Source organism: Macrobrachium rosenbergii, chromosome 55 (genome assembly GCF_040412425.1).
Source record: "Macrobrachium rosenbergii isolate ZJJX-2024 chromosome 55, ASM4041242v1, whole genome shotgun sequence".
Taxonomy (NCBI): domain Eukaryota; kingdom Metazoa; phylum Arthropoda; class Malacostraca; order Decapoda; family Palaemonidae; genus Macrobrachium; species Macrobrachium rosenbergii.
The window spans coordinates 19,193,822-19,218,026 of record NC_089795.1 but is presented as its reverse complement, the minus strand read 5'-3'; the positions used below and the strand labels follow the sequence as shown (position 1 = coordinate 19,218,026).

General features: G+C 36.9%; 1 protein-coding gene across 1 annotated transcript in view; it reads right to left on the bottom strand.

Moving 5' to 3' along the window:
• mei-41 (meiotic 41) overlaps positions 1–24,205 on the bottom strand; it is a 593,070-nt gene that overhangs the window by 96,279 nt on the left and 472,586 nt on the right. The window contains exons 40-41 of the mRNA XM_067099620.1: positions 15,270–15,460; positions 14,582–14,754 (exon numbers count right to left, since the gene is read on the bottom strand). Coding sequence (XP_066955721.1) covers positions 14,582–14,754; positions 15,270–15,460 — 364 coding nt within the window. The remainder of the gene's footprint in view (positions 1–14,581; positions 14,755–15,269; positions 15,461–24,205) is intronic.

Here is a 24,205-nt window from a genome sequence, read left to right as displayed (position 1 = left end):
ATGAAATTGACTTTTTAGAAGCATATACATTAATATTGCTCCCTCTGTTTCTCAATAAAGTTTATATCTTACAGAAATGTTTTTGAATGCTTTAAGATGAAGCTATTATACCAAAGTGGATTAACTTTTTCTTATTCCTTGTTTGGAGTACAGTAATACTTCGATCTTACACGATTCGAGTTGCGCGAATTCACACACAAACGAACTTTTCACTGGAACCTAACTAATGGGCATATGCGATTTTTTCACAGACACACGAAATTCTCGAGAAACCCTGCAGAAGTGGGTGTTTAATTTTTGAAGTAATTTACAAGTTTTCATGCTTTTATGTGTAAAATCTGTTTGAAAAATGCATTTCATTCTTTTATGTGTAAAATCTGTGTGAAAAATGCATTTCATGCTTTTATGTGTAAAATCTGTATGAAAAATTCATTTCATGTTTTCATGTGCAAAATCTCTATGAAAAATGCATTTCATGTTTTAATGTGCAAAATCTCTATGAAAAATGCATTTCAAGCTTTCATGTGTAAAATCTCTATGAAAAATGCATTTCATGCTTTCATGTGTAATATCTGTATCGATAATGTATTATTTTTATTTTTGTACATGCATAAATATGATGCAAAGGTAATTTCAGCACATTCAGTTAGTGTACTTTTACAAGATGTGATACCCATTTGCAAAGTTACTAAACTTTTCAAAGATGATACTCCTGCAGAAAATGCTTGTTTAATGTTTGAAGTACATTTATAAGTTTTCATGCTTTTAGCTGTAAAATCGATATGGAAAATTTATATTTATATTTATGTACATAAATATCATACAAGTATTACGTCCATTTGCAAAGTCTTTGTCACAAGGACTTTACATGACCTTGAGATGAGGTTGTTCAGTCGCGCTCACTTGATAAAATGAATTCGTTAATGTAATATCAGAGATGTAACTAAGAGTTGTATAAGTGTCATTCTTTGAAAATTACTCTGTTCACCTTGCAGAAAAGTGCTGGTGCAATCTGTATGTGCATGTAATTACAGCACGTTCAGTTGGTGTACTTTTACAAGATGTGATACCCTTAGTTACTGCATTTTTCAAAGATTATACACCTGTAGAAAGTGTTTAATTTTTAAGTTTTCGTGTTTTTAGGTGTAAAATCAGAAAGGAAAATTTGTATTTATATATCTGCCCATAAATACGATACAAAAGCAGTACAGTTACTTTATTACAGTATCTCTCTCTCTCTCTCTCTCTCTCTCTCTCATTCGTAGTTAGCGCTCAAATACTTTTACAACTTATTATTTCACTGGTACGTCATTACCTGTACAGTATATAATTTTAAACTGATTGAATTTTACCTGTACTGTACTACCTTCTACGAACATTATGTACATTTTTTCGATGTTTTATGGAATTGTACTTTTGTTGACTGTGACGTTTTGCCTAGTGACGCAAAGAAAACGGCTTTTATTCTAAGTGACAAGGAAAATAGCATCCCATGAATTAGGGGTAACATTAGTATATGTACGCACCTACTGTAAATGCGCTATTATGAAACTGTGCAATACTCAATTTTTATGTCAACCATTTACTGTATTCCTTTTTTAAGGGTAATAACCTAAATTTTAAATAAAATTACACTAACTTTAGTTCATTTAAAAGTTAGCTTAATACTTTGGGAGCATGATTAGGGTCATATTTAGTACTGAAACTCTGGAAATAAACATTTATTAGCACTTTTAAAGACCATGCCAAACTTACGCAAAAATTCACCTTGCACGAGGGGCTCCGGAACCTAACCTCGCGTAATTTCGAGGTATGACTGTACTGCTCTCCAGTGTGGTCCTCTGGTGCTGACTCTCATCTCAAACTCTCGGGTAGAGCTAAGTAATCAGTCAAGTTTGTTTTGCCAACTTTTCAGCCCATTTCATACTGGGCATCTGATGGCTTCCACATGCTGCCTCAGTGTGAAAGGCTGGGTAACTGCAGGTAACTGGTGTCTTCCATCGACTGGATTTGTTAAGACTGTAAGTAGAGCGTGGGCATCAAACAAGGAGCTCTTTCTCTTTGCCTTGCTGGCCAAGAAGAAATGTACTCAGAAGAGAAGAATGCAGCTGAATATCCCAGAAGGGTCCCTACGGGCGCTCCTTGAGATATGCATGCAGAAGGAGCCTTTCTTCACCCACAAGGGCCACATGTATAGACAGAGGGATGCTGTGGCAATGGGCCCGACTTTAGGTGTGCTCTTCGCTAACTTTTATATGGGAACAGTAGAAGAGCAAGTTTTTTCCTGTATATCATGGCCTCACATTTATGCACGCTACATCAATGATATTTCAGTGCAGGCAGACGACGGGAACAAAGTAGAGGCGCTCCGCCGCACTTTTCAGGAATGCAGCTCGCTAAATTATACGGTTGAATTCAGCAGTAGTGACAGCTTCCCTTTCTCAACATTCTCATCTGCAAGACCCACGACGGCCTGAGAACCTCCATATACACAAAGCAGACCAACCTTGGCCTCTGCCATAATGGAGACAGCAAGTGTCCTGCAAGGTATAAAATACCACCATCAAGGCCTTTGTAAGAAGGGCCCTAACACACTGTTCGTCCTGGCAGGACACCCACCAAAAACTCAACCGCTTCTCCCAAATGCTCATGAATAACGGGTACAGGCCGTACCCGGTTATCAGCAGCCTCGGTTACTGGCGATCCGGTTTTACGGCGCTTGTCTAGCGACGACAATAACCAGATTTTCGTCGCTGATAACTGGTTATCGGCGCTGATCGCCACTAACCGGTTATTGGCACCGCTAACCAGGGATCAGTGCTATTATCGCCAATTTTCGGTTAGCGGCGATTTTTGGTTGTCGTTACGCCGTCGGAACGGAACCCTGCCGATAACCGGGGACTGCCTGTATTCGAACAAGCAAGTGAATAAGGAAATACACATAGCACTGGATCGGTGGTATGATGAAAGCGAACAGCCACAGCCCCATCCGCAAGAAAGAATTAAATTAAATTATAAAGCAAGAATGCACCCTAAATACCAAGAGGATGAACATGCCAAAAAAAAAAAAAAATTACTGCAGAGAATGTATCTACTACCAATGTCAACATCCAACTGGACCTCATCATTTACTACCAAAATAGATGCACAAGAGACCTCATAATAAAGAACAACCCAGTCCTGCTGATAAGAGATCCCCTTACACAGACAAACGTGGTACTGTATACCATTTCAAATGCCCAGTCTGTGGATGTCCCAGCTTATATATAGGTATGACCACCATGAAATTGCCCAAGAGAATTTCCTATCATACGCAAGAAGGTGCTAAAAAATTCCATATGAGGGATTCCCATCATACAGGCATTGCAAGAAATACAAGTATCGAAAACACCAAGATAATTGGAAAGGGCCCAGACTCAAGATGCCTAAGGTTGCTAGAGGCGCTCTTAATACAGCAAGTAAAGCCCTCATTAAATACGACCCAAGAAGTTATCTTCCTACTCACCAGGATTAGACAGCCTTCTGTGCAAAGACCTGCAACAGACAACATAGCAAGCGAAACTCCCGACCCTGCAATGCAAGATACTGCGAGCCAATACTGTAATAAGCATTTTTGTACTTTAGTGCTTTAGTTTAAAAAACTTAAAAATTGAAAGTTTCAAATTCAAAACCATATCCCCTCAGTAAAATGGAGTTCATCAAGACAGAAAGAGGTGCAAGAAAACTCCTCTACAAAGGATGTGCATACTTGGTTCACTGGAGATGTGAAAAACACAAGGAGTGTAATGCAAGAATGAAGCAACTGATGATGTGATTGATGGTCAGCCTTCTCAGCACTCTCAACCGCCCAACAATTCATGTAATATCGCTTTGAAAGCAACTAATCAAATAAAACAACAGGCTTATGAAACTGAAAAAGTTACTGATTGCATAACAGATAATTAGTAAGTGCTTTACCTCTAAACACTACAGAGCACTGCCAAAAATGTCTTCTCTTTTACACACAGTAAATAGACCGAGGGCTAAGCAAGAAAATGAGAATTTAAATTTCTCGATGCAAGAATAAAATTTTAAACTTTACAAAGATGACAAAGCTCATATTTATGGCACTGATAGAAATTTAGATCTCTTAGCTCAGAAATGCACTTGGTTTTGTGACGGTGCATTTGATGGCGCACCAACTGGAACTCAGTTGTATTCCATTCACGCACCGATAGGCGATAATAAAACATAACCGTTGATATTCTGCTTGGCAAACCAGAAGGATGAAGACACGTATGTTATAATATTCAGCTTTTTAAAAGAAGCTAAAGCTCAGTGTGTTTCCCCTATTCATGACAATTTTGAACTGGCAGCTATAAAAAGCTTTAAGAAAATTTTCTCGAAAGTTAGTATCTATGGTTGTTTCTTCCATTTAAGCAAGTGTCTTTGGCAGAAAATGAAGTCATATGGTCTCCAAACATGGTACACAGATGTTAACTCTTTTCTAATACAGGCAGTCCCCGGTTATCGGCGGGTTCAGTTTCTGAGGGTGTGATGATAACCGAAAATCACCGCTAACCGAAAATCGGCGATTTTCGGCGCTTTTTTGGTGGTTTTCGGGGGTTACTGGCACTGAAAAGTGCCGATTTTCGGTTATCGGCGCCTCTGTTAGATATGTATCAGCGCCAATGCCCAATTATCAGCGCTGATAAGCAGAAATCGGCGATTTTTGGTGCCGAAAATTGCCAATTTTCGTCGCTAGACAAGCACCATAAAACCGAATCGCTGTTACCCGAGCCCGCCGTTAACCGGGGACTGCCTGTACAACTACTACAAGCTCTCACATTTCCACCCGCTCAAGATGTGTGTTCTTTGTTTAATGATTTCGTTGAGTCTCTAGATGCAGAAGCTGATGAAGCATTAGGTGAATTCTTAGTTTACTTTGAAACTAAGTGGAATGAGATGACTCAGAGAGGCAGGCAAAGAAGACCAGTTTTTTATATACTGTAGATATGTGGTCAATTTACAGTAGAGTACTAGACAATTTACCAAGAATAAACAACTCTTCAGAAGGATGGCACAATGCTTTTAATAAACATGTTTCGTTGAAACATCCGACGATTCCCAAACTACTTAGAAAAATTTGGAAGGAACAAGCGAATAATGAAATTTTAATCAAACTTGCAGGATTGGGGGATGAATATTTTTAGAAAAAAACAATACTTATGTTCGAGTAAATGAGCGTTTGAAAATACTTGTGCACAATTACAATAGAGAAGAAGGCTTAAATGTCCTAAAAGCAGGTGCACATAATTTATAAAATTAGTAAAATTGTTTTTATTTACGCTTCAATTAAAATATTCATGTTTAAAATTCCTTCCTGTCTTAAATTTACTTAAAAGTGGCTTTGTTCTTTGTATTACTGAAATGAAAGACATTAATAAAACTTAATTAAAAAATTTCCTTTCCATTTGTTTTTATTATAAGCATATTTAATAGTTTTTTCAACAAATTGTTGTTATACTACTTGTCAGTTCAACCACTTGATCATTCGACTAATTGTTTTTTAAGAATCGTCTTTCGACCAGTTGTCTTTCAGCAAACAGTCTGCACGCAGTGATATCACACACCAGCCTTGCCGGTCAGCAAGACTACAGCAACACGACTATCAAGTTTGAGATTTTGGCTTGAAGAAACATCTTGCAGTTGACCCCCTGCTGATCAAGGACCCAGCATGAACACCAGTCTACTCCCGCCCTTTGCTGTGACCAAGCTCAGTAGCACCTGAGGAAAACATTGACCTAACACTTGTAGCTGATTTAACAACTATACCAACCTGAGAAAACTCTACAGACCATGATCCCCAGATTTCAGTTACCGGATGAACCTTGTATGCATCAGAAATAAATTATATCCTGATCTACGACTATTTCCCTCCCCAGAAATGACAAGTATCGGACAGTTACTGGCACGAAGCAGTAACTGAAAAAAGTCAGTCATTAGAAAAGCAGAGAAAACTATATAAACTGAATGCAGCTGATGCAGCAATCACTTTCAAAATACTTGTTTGAAAGAGGGTCTATTACCCACATTTATTATTATTATTATTACAACAAAGCAAAATGCTACGAACCCAAGGGCTCCAATACGGAAGCCAACTGCTGTTTAATATGAGCAAAAGACAGGTCTTCCACTGCAGGCACTGGTGAGCCAGAATTGGAAGGGTGCTCGGCTGGCACCAAACTCTTGGCAACTGGCGCCAATCACGCAGAGGCAGTCCACATGCACTCAGGAGTTGGTGTTGGGCGCTCAGAGACTGACTGTCGTATGTGAGTGTCTAGACGACGATGAGGAGCGTTTTTTGTTTGAGGGGCGCCTGGATGCCAAATACTGGCGCTTTGGTGAAAAATAATTCGGGCTGTACCAGGCACTGTAACCTGGTTGAGGACCAAGAGAAGGATCTCTAGTACGTTTAGACGGAATAGGGGACCTCTCATTGCTGCTACGTCTTCAGGGGATGGGACATGCCAAGAAGATACCTAAAATGCCTCTGGTCAGAGCTAAACTCCAAGTCCGAAGACAACTGGTGGACACTAACAGAGACACCCTTCCAACGGCAGTCTAAGGGTCTTCCACTACAGGAACCGAGAGTGACAGGTTTTACCAAGGGGGCAACTGTCCATGGGAAAACCCTACCAACCTCCTTTGGACCTGCAGTATGTCTTCTCCCAGGTTCAGGGGAGTGTGACAGGGACCTTTGCCTGGGAGAGTCGACGGGACGGACAGCCACCTCCTCAACTGTCACTGGCACAACACTATTCACTTTGTCCATCAGGACTCTTAGGGACGCCCCAATTCGGTCGTTGTGTTTACCATCAGGTTAAATCTACGATCAAACTTACATTCGAGGCTGGCGATGGCATTGGGTTCAGAAGCATGGGAGCTCAGCACAGGAGTACTGTTACATGGTATAATATCAATCGTATTAGGAGGACTAAGGATGGGGGACAAGACTAGAACAGATGAAGAAGGAATGCTCTATCATCTACACTCAGATGAGGAGCTGGTTCTAGACTACAAGCCCTAACCTCAGCTCTCAAGGCCGCCTTTCTTTCCCTACCTCTATCTAGCTTCTCTAAATGAGATTTTAACACCTTCCACTGCCCTTTGTCCCAATCCTTACATTCGTCACAAGTCAGGTCCTTTGAACACTCTTGTCCTCCACAGTTAGAGCATATAGTATGTGAATCGTAGGTTGCTTTGGTCAAGAGGGTTTTACAACCCTCCCTACAATACCTATTGCTGAAGGAACTAGAGTCCGACATCATTAAAAGTCACAAATCGCAATAAACTGTCTAAACTAAGCTGTAATGGCTACCAGAGAAGTGAATACAGTAATACCCCGAACTTGCGCGATTCAAGTTGCGCGAATTCACAGACATGCGACCTTTTCATTGGAAATTGTCATACACAAGTTTTTCACAGACACGCGAACATTTGCGAATACTGAGAAACCCTGCAAAAGTGTTTATGATTAACCTTTTATGTAATTTATAAGTTTTCAAGCTTCTATGTGTAAATTAAATAACATTAAATATTAAAAGTAATAATTTCTCTCTCTCTCTCTCTCTCTCTCTCTCTCTCTCTCTTTACTAAGATAAGAGAATTTTTATGGTACATGTATATGTTTATTTGTTTTGTATGATAAATTTTTTACCTAATAATAAGTACTAATATATTCAAATATTAATAAGATTAAATAATAATAATAATAGTAATAATAATAATAATAATTATAATAATAATAATTATAATAATATAATAATAATAATATAACAATAATAATAATATAACCGTAATTACAAAACTCTTATTATTTTAAACAAAAAAATATCTTCCCCTCATCTTTTGTAAGAAGCTCGAAGGTAAAGCTGTCAGACATGTCGATTTAACATGACAAGAAGGGGGAGTGTTGCTGATTGGCAAGTCAAAGGTTTCTTAAGTAATTCTCTCTCTCTCTCTCTCTGTAATAATTGATGAATAATGAATAATTTCCCTCTCGTAAGTAAGGACAACCCTTACCTCTCTCTCTCTCTCTCTCTCATTCATAGTTAGAGCTCACACATTTTTACAACTTATTATTTCTCTGTACATCTTTACCCTGTACAGTAGATAGTTTAAATTGATCTAATTTTACCTGTACCGTCTACAAATTGTAAATGCGTTCTAAAACATAGTGACATAATGACTAAGAGTTCTATTAGTCCAAATAAAAAACACTGTTTGTTCATGAAAAAGCATTTCAGAACAAAGAGAAAGAGACACAGAACAAAGAAGTTATTAAAAAGAGGTTGAGAAGACTTCTAAAAATAGATCGGTTGGAACAGGAGAGAGACAGAAATTCTCATCCAACTCTCCATTTTTATGTCAACCATTTGTTTCTTTTTTTAAGGGTAATATATTAACCCTTTAATGCCGAAGCCCTATTTACAAAAACATCTCCCGTATGCCGGCGGCGTTCGGTGAGCTAGCGCCGAAGCGGGAAAAAAGTTTTTTTCAAAAAATCACAGCACGCTTAGTTTTTAAGATTAAGAGTTCATTTTTGGCTCATTGTTTTTTGTCATTGCCTGAAGTTTAGTATGCAACCATCAGAAATGAAAAAAATATTATCATATACAAATATTGGAATATATGACAGCGAAAAAAAAAACTCGTATATAATTGTATACAAATCGCGCTGTAAGCAAAATGGTTAAAGCTAATGAGTTAATTTTTTTTAGTTGTATTGTACACTAAATTGCGATGATTTTGGTATATAACAAATTTTAAAACGATCAAAGCAACACAGAGAAAATATTACCACAAAATGATGCATGAATTTGTAATGTGCGGACGTAAAAAAATGTTTTTTTCAAAAATTCACCATAAATAGGAATATTGTGCTAGAGACTTCCCGTTTGTTGAAAAATGAAGCTAATTGATTGAATATTACTAGACTGTAAGTGTTTTAGCTTACAATTGCAGTTTTCGACCATTTCGGTTGAGTTAAAGTTGACCGAAAGTCAAATTTTTTCTATTTATCGTGATTTATATGGAAATATTTCAAAACTGATAAGAGCTACAACCATGAGTTATTTTTTGTTGTATTGTACATGAAATTGCGCACATTTTCATATAGAAAACTTTATGTAACGACTAATATAAAGCGGTGCAAATATTACGACAACGAGACGAAAGAATTTCTGAGATGTTCAGCCGAGTTACCAGCGCGAGGCGTAAGGAAAATGTTTTTTTAAAAAATTCACCATAAATCAAAATATTGTGCTAGAGACTTCCAATTTATTGCAAAATGAAGTTAAACGATTGAATATTACCATAAAGTAAGAGTTTTAGCTTACAATTGCATTTTTTTACCATTTCTGTCGAGTTAAAGTTGACCGAAGGTTGAAATTTTGGCAGTTATCGTGATTTATGTGAAAATATTTCAAAACTGATAAAAGCTACAACCATGAGCTATTTTCTGTTGTATTCTACATGAAATTGCGCACATTTTCATATATAAAAGTTTATGTAATGACTAATGTAAAACGATGCAAACATTACGACAACATGACGAAAGAATTTCTGAGATGTTCGGCTGAGTTACAGCAGCGCAGACGTGCGGAAAAAAATTTTTTTTTAGAAATTCACCATAAATCGAAATATTGTGCTAGAGACTTACAGTTTGTTGCAAAATGAAGGTACATGATTGAATATTACTAGAATGTAAGAGTTTTAGCTTATAATTGCGTTTTTACCATTTCGGTCGCGTTAAAGTTGACCGAAGCTTGAAATTTTGGCAGTTATCGTGATTTATATGAAAATATTTCAAAACTGATAAAAGCTACAACCATGAGTTATTTTCTGTTGTATTCTACATGAAATTGCGCACATTTCCATATATAAAACTTTATGTAACAACTAATATAAAACAGTGCAAACATTACGACAACGTGATGAAAGAATTTCTGGCGGAGGTAAGGAAAAAGTTTTTTTCAAAAATTCACCATAAATCGAAATATTGTGCTAGAGACTTCCAATTGGTTGCAAAATGAAGGTAAATGATTGAATATTACTAGATCGTAAGAGTTTTAGCTTAAAATTGCGTTTTTGACCATTTCGGTCGAGTCAAAGTTGACCGAAGGTTGAAATTTTGGCAGTTATCGTGGTTTATATGAAAATATTTCCAAACTGATAAAAGCTACAACCATGGGTTATATTTTGCTGTATTGTACATGAAATTGCGCACATTTTCATATATAAAACTTTATGTAACGGCTAATATAGAACAGTGCAAAAATTACGACAAAATGACGAAAGAATTTATGAAATTTTCGGCTGAGTTACCGCCCGTGCGTAAGAAAAAAGTTTTTTCAAAAATTCACCATAAATTGAAATATTGTGCTAGAGACTTCCAATTTGTTGCAAAATGAAGGTACATGATTGAATATTACTAGAATGTAAGAGTTTTAGCTTACAATTGCGTTTTTCGACCATTTCGGTTGAGTCAAAGTTGACCGAAGGTTGACATTTTTTGTAGTCGACGTACGGTACGTCCACTCGGCACCCAACAGACAATTTTAGTCGACGTATGATACGTCCAATAGGCGTTTAAGGGTTAAGCTAACTTTTACATGAAATTACAGTAACTTTAACTTCAATTACAAGTTAGCTTAATATTTTGGGGGAATGATTAGGGTTATATTTAGTGTTTAAACTTTAGAAATAAGCATTTGTTAGCATTTTTAGAGACCATGCCAAACTTAAGCAAAAATTCGCCTTGCGCGAGGGGTTCTGGAACCTAACCTTGCATAAGTTTGGGGTATGACTGTACATTATCAAATCCTGGAAGGATATTCCCAAAATAGTGATGAAATTCCAAACAAAAGCTGCTACAAACATCTGATGATGTATCGAAGGCCGACAGGAAAGAAGTGACGTTTTTCTGTTTTGTTGTTCCTATTGTTCCCCAATGCTGTACAATAGTGGGAGGGGTAGTCACCTACACAAAAAAAAAATTTAAGCACTACCACGAGTTTTGAAATTTAAGCTGCCGCGCGAGTGGATAAGTATAGCTATGTAATTACTGTACTTGTGTAAGTTACTTATATGAAAATATGTCATATATTAAGCCTTAATGGATGGGAATCCCCATATGAGTAAATATAACAGGTTTTAGGTGATGGACGGGAATCCTCACGAGTGTTAATATTACATGCCATACTGTTTGAATGAATTTAGCAGGAAAGAGGTTCATAGCACTTCAATTGTCCATAAATGACCTATGGCAACTTATTACCTCGGCACGAGAGAGACATCGATAAGTATGCCTTGAGATTTCAGAGGAGGATGTACTCCTCTTTGCAGCTCCAGGACATCTTTTTATTTATTTGCTCACAAATATACCCAGGGATTGCTGTTGGTTTTAGTTCTTATGTCACCTATAATTGTAATTTTGCAAAGAAAAGTGCAAAGAAATATTAGAAAAAACATGTATACCTCACAAAAGTTACTGCATCTCCCCATCTCAGTAAATATCGTAATATTTTACAACAAATAAACTCAGAATTTGTTACTGATTTTAGTTCTTATCTGTTATGATATTATGTGAGCTGTAATTATAATTTTATAAAATAAAATAAAATAAATTATTAAAAAAACATGCATAACTTGGTAAAATTAACATATTTTGAGGAGTGTCTTGGAAAAGAAGCCCCACACAGGGCTGTAAATAGTCACTTTCAACTTTCCACGGAAGGTAGGGAAAAATTTTTAGAATTTTTTTCCTCTCGCCATTGATGTGTTTTTTTCCTAAATTGGCCAACCTTAAAGTTTGCCCAGTCTGGGGTTTTATTAGCCTGTCCCTCAAGAGTTTAAGTGTAAAATATTCCAAAATACAGTACAGTACTGATAGCTTTTCATCACAAACTATGCATTGCATATCATCCTATATCCTTTTCTTACACATATTTTCAAAAAAATGTGAAAGGGGTTGAACTGGGTAATAAGAATGGGATTATTTTATACTGTAATTTCCTTATTTTCCTTTATATCTGATTATATGAAGTTTTACTCATTTTTTTAACCTTGAAGTAACTTTTACATAAGGGTATCTTCTGAAATTAATTGATAAAAGGGTATAAACAAAACTAAATATTTATATAAGACCAGCTTATGAAATATAATCTACAAATACCACTGGCTTCATACAAAAATTCTCCACCAATGACTGGCAAGACCATGTCTGCCATCTTCACCTCTAAATCTAACTAAAGCTCTCCAGCATCAATTAAAAACTTGGAGTAGATGAGTTTAGATCTAAAAGCCCTGTGGCCAGATTCTAAAAATATCTCCATTATAACAATATGAGATCTAATAAAATCAACAGAGATAGAAATCAAAAGAAATTCATGTTTCCATAGCAAGTTTCCTCAAGGAGGAAAATGAAAAACCTAGATAGCAGTAACTGCTACAATTCTTAACTGACGAATTAAGGAGAAGCCAACAGTTCCAATTTTAAAAAAATCCTGCATTCCTTTTATACAGCTGCAAAGGAAACTCACCAGTATACCACCATCCTCACTTGCATATTTTTACTATTCACATCTCTTCCAAATGCTCAAAAACTTATAACTCAATCAACATGCAAAATTTAGTTACTCACACACAACTATCCTCTCCTTGAACAGAACAGATTATAGAATATAGGCCACAGGCCAAGTGATGGGACCTATGAGGTTATTCAGACCTGAAATGGAAACTGATAGTAAAAAGGTCTGAAAGGTGTAACTGGAAGAAAACCTTGTAGTTGCACTATAAAACAATTGTTAAGAGAGAGTGGAAAGTTAGATGGAAGAAAGAGAATATGAATGGAGGTACAGTAAAAAGAATACAGGAGGTTACAGCTAAGGGCCAAAGGGACGAAGCAAAGAACCTTAAGTAATGTTTACAGTCACCATGTAAGGTGCACTGATGGCACTAACCCCCTATGGGGCCTATCCTCTCCTATCCTCACTGAATGACCCAACCTTTTTATGTAAACTGACCCAATGTTTCATTCATGCAAACATTTTTACATTTTGAGTTCTATTACAATTTCCAACCTTTCAAAAATCCTTACTCAACAAATTCCACAACCCCTCTTGCATCATCTACTTTATGGCTTAACACCTCTCTTTCTATCATCACAGCATTTACCCAAAAATGCCTACATGAGTCGACAAACTTCATCATTCCATGGTCATTGGTAGAAGCACTTTAATCCAGCAACTTTGGGATCCGGCCACTGCCAGCTTACAAAAAATGTACAACTGCAGAAACTGACCTTTAAGACCACAAAGAACCCCAAGATGTAACCCTCAGTGTACATTAAATAGCCTGTTACTGACTGAATAAGCTTATAAAATATTAATATATACCCAGAGTATGATATAAAACAGTAAAACTTGAATATACTAAAGAGGTAAAATAAAATAAAGACATGCTTCATACAACTCAGTAAAGATAATATAGGGCTGCTTTATTTACATTTACCAGCTGATTTAACCACATGATTCTGGTTACAGAAAATGTGCAAAGATGGATGACATGGTTTCAATAAAGCTTTTATTCACTGACAGTTTTGCAAAATACAGTAATTATTAAATATATCATTCTCTTTTGTGCAATGATAGTTAGTCAGTTTGATACAGATATGCATCACTAAGGAAAGCTAACCTGAAAACACAGCTCATATTATTTATGATTTTAGACAGTGTAGCTGCTGTTCATAATCATAGGCATCATCATAGGAGTACCCTCATGGTCGCACTCGGACTTGTATGACAGAATGACAAATACCAAGAATTCTTTCTAGCTGGTCTAGGCTGGAATAGCATCACTGCTGGTACAGTGGTGAAATATAGACAGATTCAAGGCACAATGCCTCTTTATCTTGCATCACAGATACCACTTGGAAGATTACAATTCAACCAGGAGTTACTTTCTTCCACACAAATATTACTAATTTGCCGAATTGTGAAATAACACCAAAGATCATACTAGTTAGTATGTTAATAAAAGAAAGTTGGAAGTACTGACATATAAAATCAATATCTCTTTCTTTGTCATATCTTTGAGTTAGAAATTTTTTTCTAAACGGCTTCACTCTCAATGCCTAAAAATGAGCCTACCTTAACTAGTGTTAATAGTGTTAGAAACCTCAAAATAACTAGCTGCTGTATACAGAACTGACATCAGACAGAGTAAATATATTTCTGAATGACAGTAAATTATCAGTAAATCTACATGTAAGACCATACCTTATTCTCCACCAGAGTAAGTGGTAAAAATTTAGACCCATGCAAATAAAAAAAAGTGACTGGCAACATGAATAAAGCATTTCTTTAGTCTACAGTTATCAAAATGTACTTAAACCTCACAAACTTTTGTCTCATACCTGTTGCCTGAGCATCAAACCAACTGCCATCCAATTAGAACAAATTTACAAATAAGAAAAAAAAAGGCTTCCTTCAAAATGATTGGACTCTAAAGAATCTGACTTTTTCAAATTTAAACTAACCTTAGAAACAGCAATCATATGCCACATAGCTTGCTGTGGATAGCTGCTGAGCACACACGCTATGATCTTACAAAGCTGCACAAAAACTTCAGCATTTGAGTGACAAATTCGAGAGATTAGCTGGGGTAAGGCTGTCAAGAACAGATAATGAGGAAGACGATCCACCAGAGCACCTGGAAAGAAATGTAAATAAGATTTACAACGATCATAAATTGTTCTTCTATGAAATTAGTGTTTCATATGAAATGTCAAGCAAAACCAGACCATACTCTAAGTAAAAAGGATTCCAGTGAACAATGAACAAGTTGACACCTGATCCAAGTAGCACTCAAGAATTCTACAAGATGAATTAGGGCTTTGTCTAAATTACAGTATTCTACATCATTCAGAGAATATTAAAAATCAATTCAATTTACACAAAAATTTCAAATATTATTCCCTATGGATTTTTCTTCTTACGGTCTATTTAGTTAGGCATAGATTTTATTAGAAAATACTACCTACTCAGAGAAATATTAAGAGTCTCATACTCCAGTGCCCCAAAGCTTAAATGTGGAGAGTCTTACCTAATACAACAAAATCAAATGTTTATCACAACATAACAAAAGTGAAGATTTATAGATATAAAAAATTATGCATCATACAATGCCAAATTAACTAACAATACTAAACTACATAAACAACTTACCTACTGCCCCATTCAGTGATGCAAGTTTTTCACGGTAAGTTTCAAGCATTGAGTTTTTACGAGTACTTCTTGACTTATCTTCTTTACTTTCCAGTTCACATACACGGGTACCAAATTCTAGCCATAATGCTAACATTCTAGGCATAGACTGGTAAATATGACGGCAGCCAAACTGGAGAGACTTTCCAAAGCTGGAACAAAGACGAAAGTTATCATAAAACTGACCAAAACAAAAATGACAAATTTATTAATCAATTCGTATTTTTCACAGCTAACAATCCTGTGGTCTTAACTTATGGATAATTCTTCTAGCACCAGCTAGAAACCAGTAAAAATAACAAACAAGGAATTGGTGGCAACGAGGTAGGCCGATAGGCCTAGAGGCAACCGTCAAGTTCCTTCACACGCATCGAAGGAATGATGCCTCAGTTTCTTCCATCCTAAGAAACTTGATTGAGGGATGGCAATAGGTGGCCCATATAAGTTAAGACTGCAGGTTTGTTAGCTATGAAAAATCCAAATTTATTACAAAACTTGTCATTTGTTCATATGCAGAACGAACCTGGGTCTTAACTTATGGACAGACTCACTTTTGGAGGGAGGAAAAAAAGTCAGGAACCGACTGGAGGTTTAGCACACCTGGTGACTCTTCCTGGCTTATATAAGCCTATGGAAGGGAACCAAAGCCTCTGACATAAGAAATAAGTGATTATTTAACAGTCAGACTTTTGGGATTCAGTACAATGTGATGAGACCATGTAAGAGGAAGTTACCGTACAATGTGATGAGACAATGTAGGAGGAAGTTAAAAAACTATATTTGTAGATAAAAAGCCTTCGTAGCCACCAATAGTTTGCTATCAATCCTCTCTCCCCTTGCTAGAGGGAGGAGGGACTTGATTTTATCAAAGTTTTATATTCATGTAAGAATTAGCAAAACTCAAACAAAAAGGCCGCAGTCTCACCTGTATCAGACCCGATCCAGCATGATGGAATGATTTCTTCGCCCACCAGGTAGAGAAGAAAAGAAACGAAACTGAAAGAGACCATCCATCACATTCATTCTCGCTTTCATTACCATCATCTTAGGTAAGCTACAAACTGTCCTGCTAGGGGCATTGGATGAGTTAAACAACCTATTGAGAAGCCACCACCGGACACAAGGAAAGTGTCTGAGGGCCTGTGGGCAACACCCTGCAGATAGAATGAAGTCATGGTGGTCTGACGAAGCCATGTGCCAGCCTTCAAAATCCTTTAAACAGGCAAGTTCTTTCTAAATGCCAAAGAAGGGCCTAGCCCCTAACATCATGTGATCTTGCATGCTCTGTGTTAGGATTGGAGTATGAAGTCAAACCATAGGCTTGTCTGATAGTCTCACACAGCCAAAAGGAGATTGTATTCTTGGACACTTCTTTCTTGTTCCAGCTAGCGCTAAGGAAAAGTCTTCGCCATCCCAGTCAGAGATGGCAAGTCCTTTTCAGGTAGCAGTGTAGTGCTCTGACAGGGCAAAGGAGCAATTCGACTGGATCATTATCAATTAAGTCATTAAGACATGGAATTGAGAAGGAAACAAATCTGTCATCATGACAAGAGGGGTTTTGGGTCTTAGCCACGAATTCCAGGACAAATTCAAAGGCTACGGACATCCAATCCCTTGTATGCTTGACATTATAGGACAGGCCATGGAGTTCACCAACTTGCTTCGAGGAGGCAAGAGCCAGCAGGAAAACCATCTTGAGAGTCAGGTTCCTATCTGATGCACAACGTACATGCTCAAACGGGGCTCGGGCACGGGTGAGGCTGCCCAGCACCAAAGTCAGGCCCCTACTGGGTGGTCTAAGCTCTTTTGAAAGACAAGACTGCTCTTGAATTAACTTTCTCTGAGACCCCACCAAGATTAGCCAGACGTCGAGGTATCTGAAAAGACAAATCCCCTGGGAGTGAGCCCACAATGAAACCATGGTTCATACTCTCGTGAAAACTTGAGTGGCTGTTGAGAGGCCAAAGCACAAGACTTTGAACTGGACAACTGACTTCCCCAGGCTGAAGTGGCGAAATTTCCTGGAGGAAGTATGAATCGGAATCTGGAAGTACGCATCCTTCAGGTCTATTGAAAGCAGAGTCGTTCTCCCTGACAGCTGCTAAGATCTGAAGAAATTCTTTTTCAGGAATCATATGGCAAATAACAGGGACTCTATATTATAAATACTATCATGTTACAAAGACAATTAAAATAATAAATTTAAGAATTTCATTTCTATAAAAATTCAACAAAAATTAAATCTTATTAGTAAAACAAGACCAATTTACTCTATACAAACCCATTCCTTTTGAAATTGCTCTCTCTCATATGCATGTCAATTCCACATGCTCAAAAACCACAATAAAAAAGGAAAATTATAGCTCCTTTATTCCTAATGGGTTAGCACATGCATATCCAGATCCCCAAAAACTGCTTTGGAAACCACTTGCAGTACTACCTCGATCTTACACGCTTCGAGTTGCACGAATTCACAAACATGCGAACTTTTTATTGGAACCTAACTAATTGGCATACACGATTTTTTCACAGACACGCAAACTTTTCTTTGGAACCTAACTAACTGGCATACGCAATTTTTTCAGATACGTGACATTTGTAAAATCCTTGAGAAACCCTGCAGAAGTGGTTATGTTTAATTTTTTAAGTACTGTAATTTACAGGTTTTCATGCTTTTATGCGTAAAATTGGTATGAAAAATTTGTATTATTTTTATTTTTGTACATAAATACTGTACAATATTAGCATACTTTACAAAATCATCCAAAAACACAAAACAGCTGTCAATATAAACATTTCTCTCTCTCTCTGAGATAAGAGAAATTTTTATTCATATGTAACATGTGTGTTTATTTTTTTTGTAAATGTAGTTTGTAGATAAAAGTGAAATTACTGTTATTAATTTTTTCATGGTTTCCATGCTATAATTACAACTTTTTTGCATTTATGTAGTAAATTATTTAAAATTTTAAAAGAATAAAATAGATTCAGAGTCTTTTCTTCAAGGATTGGAAAGAGGGGTGTAACCTTTTCTCCGAGGATCAGAAAGAGGGTTGTAACCTAAACTGTCAATTATCTTGACATTGACATATTGACCGCGAAGGGTAGACAATGTTGCCCACTGATGGTCCGAAGGATACTGAAAAATAAATATCTCTCTCTCTCTCTCCTTTGTAAATCATGGATTTCCATCTTTTGATATCTAAAGTAAGAATAACTTCTCTCTCTCTCTCTCTCTTTCCAAAATTCTTCTCTCTTTCTTTGTTATAAATCATGAATAATCTCTCTCTCTCTAGGAGAGCTGTTAATCAGCTCAGTGGTCTGGTAAAACTAAGGTATACTTAACTTTTTCTCTCTCTCTCTCTCTATACTGTATTGGAATATGAATTACACTATGGTATTAAGATAAGTTTTAAATAAAATCAAAGTGCTTTGGGAGCATGATTTTGTCATATTGAGGGTTTAAACTCTAGAAAGAAGCATTTACTGAAAGTATTAGCATTTTTAGTGATCGTACCAAACTTACGCAACTCCTCACCTTACACCAGGGGTTCTGGAACCTAACCTAATGTAACTTCGAGGTGCTACTGTACCTCATATTATAGAGAAACAGAATTTGGAAGAAGCCTACTGTAATGAGCTTACAGTATATTGAAAATTCATTTTGTTTAAAAAAATTACATTTGTTTTATTACAACCCCACAATTTTTCATTTAGCCTGAGAAGTTTCTCAGGTGGGTCAGCTGCAAAATCATAGCAGAGACAGGCACTCCAAAAGTAAAAATATTGTTTACTTGGGTAATCAAGATTCAAGTGGAAAAGCACAACAACCAGAGGTGTACAACATAAGCGAGGGAGGCCCTACAAAACCCATAGCCGATCTGATACCTCCAGGATGATTAAGATGAGAATGAGGACGAATCTCCTGAGTCTAGGTCTAACAAGGAGGGTTGGAGAGCTTGCCTTGTTGCAATAACCGAGCCTGGAGGAAAAGAATTCAAGAACCTATGGAATAGTCTCTTAAGAAAAAAGCAACGGAAGTTGTCAGACACCTCCAAATGCCAGCTTCCAAAACAAAATGATGATCTACGTTATATGTAATGACTGATTGAATGATTGATTGAATATAGAATTTAGGCCAAAGGCCAAGCACTAGGACCTAGGAGGTCATTCAGCACCGAAACGGAAATTGACAGTAAAAGGTCTGAAAGAGGTGTGACGGGAGGAAAACCTCGCAGTTGCACTATGCATCAATTGTTAGGAGAGGGTGGAGAGTAAAATGGAAGAAAAAGAATATGAGAGTAGGTACAGTAAAAGGAACGAAAGGGGGGTTGCAGCTAGGGGCCAAAGGCACCCTGCAAAGAACCTTAAGTAATGCCTACTGCACTGACGGCACTAACCCCCTACAGGGGGTATATGTAATGCCCAAAATCACATGAACTTTGACTTTAACTTGGGTTGCCTCTTCCTTTGAAACATCCTAGGTCCTCAATATCACTAAGCCAGAGGAGAGAGCACTCCTACAAAATACTGCCATTTTCTTTAGCCAGTAAGCAGAATATCCTACAATTGCTTTGCCTAAATTCCTTGGTTCTTTAAAGGTAAGGGGATAATCTTCCCTGGCAGGACAGAGGAACATATCAACTTCTTGTCTGCTCTTGTCAGAAAGAGGGTTGAGGCACCCTATGAACAACTTTGTTTTTAATTTAGCTAAAAAATCTAGTGAGACAGACAGTCTAACTGAAGCCCAGTCATTACCGACTTACTTACGCAAGTATGAAGCACACTTACCCTGTGGGCTGTGGCAAAGGTTAATAAGAGCCAAAGAAGAAACCCATTTAGGAAGCTTTGACAACCTGGAGGGAACCTCTTCCTCAAAGTTATAAAAAATTTTTATCCTTCAATGCTCAAGAAACTCAGCTAATACACACCTTTATCCTTTAACTGCTGACCCTGACATCATGCTATACAGGTTTACAATCTTTTATCCGATATTCAAAAAAGTGAAAAACTCTAAATTCCAAAGTTTTTTTCTGGAGGGTAGTGTCTCATCATGAAGCATTACAAAATGTAATGTCATTTATAGTCCCATTTAGTGTGAAAATTCATATGATTTTCTGAAACAAATTTTTCACCTGTGTGTGTGTGAGAGAGAGAGAGAGAGAGAGAGAGAGAGAGAGAGAGAGAGAGAGAGAGAGAGAGAGAGAGAGAGAGAGAGAGAGCCTATCAGCCCCAGTTCAGTTTTTACACTGACAGAGCGCCATTTGCAAAAGGTAAATAATACAGTTGTACTGAGAATGACGATAATTTTAATAAAACTCCTTGGTTACTGTATCCAATTACATTTCATGTATCACTGTCATATTATTAATATATTTTAAAATATAAACATAGTGATCATGTACTATTTGCATTCTGGTAACATTTAAATTCTCAAAACCATCAGCCAATTGTGTTTAACAAACATAATCACAGCCATTAGTTGCTAAATGAAACATAAATAGGAGATACATTTTTTGTAAATTATCAAAACTGAGTTTTAAAATTTAACTTTATTTATAAACAAAGTAAACTAAATGGAGTAAAGGTGTGATTTCCCCAGTTTCAGATGTTGCTTTTGCCTCTTCCAAAACATTTTGCAGCCAGCAAATTACTCATGTCCTCAGCCTCAAATAGTATAACCTTATATTTAGTGGTACACTTTCTTAACACCTCTAATGTGTGAAGGATGAATAAAAATCCATTTTATTTTTATTTATGGAAATCACTTTGAAAATTAAAAAATTTTCACAAGTAGACAAGTGTAACGAAACACTCAATAAATTTGTGTTGTTTACGTTAACTAACATCAGTAAACAGCTGTTTCTAGATACGGTAGTTTATGTCAATACTTGTTGTTTTTGCCAGGGTTCTGCAAGCAACAGTAAGTGATTGTTAATTATGAAGAATAGTAATGAATTTTTAAGCAAGCTGTAAGTTTGGTAAGCCTGGGTGAATGTATAAAGGCTTGCATTTATCCTACTGAACTTTTGTGCCTAAGCCTAATAATTAGTTAAAAGCTAACTTAGATATAATATGCATTATCAATGGGATCTACCAAAATTGAAACAAGCACAGGAAGCCTAGCCTAGTAAAACTGAACTGAAAAAGAAACTCACACGTAAGCATAGCATATGTAATGCACCAAAAATGCATCTTGCACTATACACAATATTATATGTGATGAAATCATGATTTGGGACAAAATTTTAAGGATCGCATGCTACACAAGATTGGATGATACACAAGTATATATGTAAATTACAGTTCTTTCTGAAGCTGTATATTTTTTAGTTCTGCAGAATGTTGTTGTTGGAAAATAAACTGTGCTTGTGTATTTGAGGAGCAAACTTCAGTTCCAAATTCCAAAAAATAAATAAAAAATTGAAACAGCTGACCCCAAGCATTTTGGATAAGAGACTGAAAACCTGTAACAGGAATAGGAGCTTTGCACAGACCAAGACCTATTCTGTTACACCATTCACAGTGGGATTCCCATTTAGATTGGTAAAATCTGATCATGAAGGACATATGTGGCCTTCTGATAGCTTCAGCTGCTGATGCCAAAAAAACTTCTAGAACAAAATCTCGCTGGATAAACTTCATGTCAAGTTTCAGAATTTCTACATTTTGATGAAATCTTCTGAACTGTGATTGTAAGAGTAGGCTGTTCCTCTTAAAAAGAAATTCTGGTGAGTTTACTCTGAGGGACACAAGATCTGAGAGCCATTATTGTTGAGGCCAATATGGAGCTATCAGGGCCATGAAGAGGTGTTTGGAAGTTGCTACTTGTCCAGCACAGTTGGCATTAGACTGTTCAAGGAGTTCATGCAGGTGTCTATTCCACGTAAATGGATCAGAAATGGCACAGCAATGAATAGGAACACTGATGCTGAGGTCTGTCTCAAAAAGATCAATCAATGGAACCCCCAGGCAGTGCCACTGGGCCCAACCAGCATCTAAATGGAGTGAACATTCTGATGGAAGGAACTTATTCTTCCTGCTGAGAGCATCTGCCACAATATCAGATCTTCCTAAAATAAATCTAGAAGCAACTAAACACATTCTTTTGCCTAGCTAAGAACCCTAATTACATGACCACATAGCTTCTCTGATCTTGCCGTCTTCTCCGACCAAGTTCTGAGGCATAGTAATCTGTGTGATGAGCTACATATCCCTGCTCTGAAGTATCCAAAAACAGTAAAACATTTAAAGCTGAAGCAACGATTGGAATGCAAACAACAAGTTTCTTGATCCCATTGGATTTCTTCTTTGATCAGGACTGGCAAAGGGCAGTTTGAAACCTGGGCACCATCTACGATTCAGCTTAAACTAAATGATCAAATCATGAATCTGCTGTTGGGTACTGATTCCTCCAACACACAGTAACCAATGAGGCATTATCAAGCCTTGGCTGGAGGAACCTGATACTGGAGGAAATCCTGCAAATATAACTTCAATCTCTCAAGTCTGTCATTGGTTGTTGACTTATGGTCTCTGTCTATCACTACTTCTAAATAAGTGGGACTCTTTAATGAAATTAGCATTGACTTTTTCCAGTTGATGTCAATACCTAGGTCAACACAAAGTCAAAATAACTCCTCTAAATGGATACAAAGCTGGTGTGCTGGTGATGCAATAATTAACCAACCATCCCAATACTGACAAAGGCACATAACCACTGTGTGCACATAGGTCATTGGCTGAAAGCAGAGGGCCCTGAACTGGAAGACCCTGTTCCTTAAGACAAATCTCAGGTACTTCCACTTGTTGGGTGAATCAGAATCTAAAAATATGCATCCTCCAGATCAGCTGAAGCCAGAAAGTCGTCTCCTCACATTGATATTTAAACCCATACCAAAGTTCCCATCCTGAAAGAAGTTAAGATATACCAGTTCAGAGGACAGAGATCTATGGCTGGTCTAATCCCTTTGGGACTTGAGTACTAAAAGATCTAATTACAAAAGCCAGCTGAACCACCCATTACTTCCTCCATGAATCATGGTAACCTTTTTGGAAAGTCCTCATTTCCCAAGTCTTTGCTCCTAAATTACGTAAGATTTTCTTCTGAGCAACATGAGCTTCAAAATTACTTGGTAGAACAAACACAAAAAAATAAAAATAAATGAAATTAAACGAAAAGCAATCTGAACTTGGAAAACCAAACAGATGTTATCCCTAAAGCAGACACACATGAAGTGAATGGTTTACTGAGGAGTTTTTGAGGATCCACATACACGTTCTACCGTATAGAGATAAAGGAGTGATTTTTTTTACTGCGACCACAGTTAGAGTAGTCTTGTCACCACTGATATTTTCTAGTGTTGTACCTTCTGGCATGCCAAGTAAATATGTGCAATAACCCTTTAAGGATGCAGGAGAGACAGGAACACACCTACATGTTCTGTTCAAAATGTACTGAAAGTTTGTCTTTGTTCCCTTTAAAAAATTACACTACCAAGTCCAGTCATGGAAATTTGCGTACAGGTTTCTTAACAGTGATTCCCCTACTACTTGTATAAGCTTTCACAAGCATATGTTTAAAGCCTTTTTGCAATTAATCTTTTTCACATAATCATATTAAGCTGATTTTTCAACACCATGTGTTAATGCTGGCTTTCTTACAATCATATTTACTTGTAAAATTGCCTGCTTGGCTTTTTTAAAGTATGTCCTTTGAAGCTTTCAGGGAATATTCCTAGCAGCCTTCTTTCTCTTGTAATGATGAGGCATACTTTCTCTTCCTACAACTGTGTGACCACGAAACAAAAATTTCAAATTCAAACATGAGCAAGGCACATTATCACTTTTGTATGAGTCTATTCACTAAAAGTAAAGACAGGGGGACTAACCTAAAA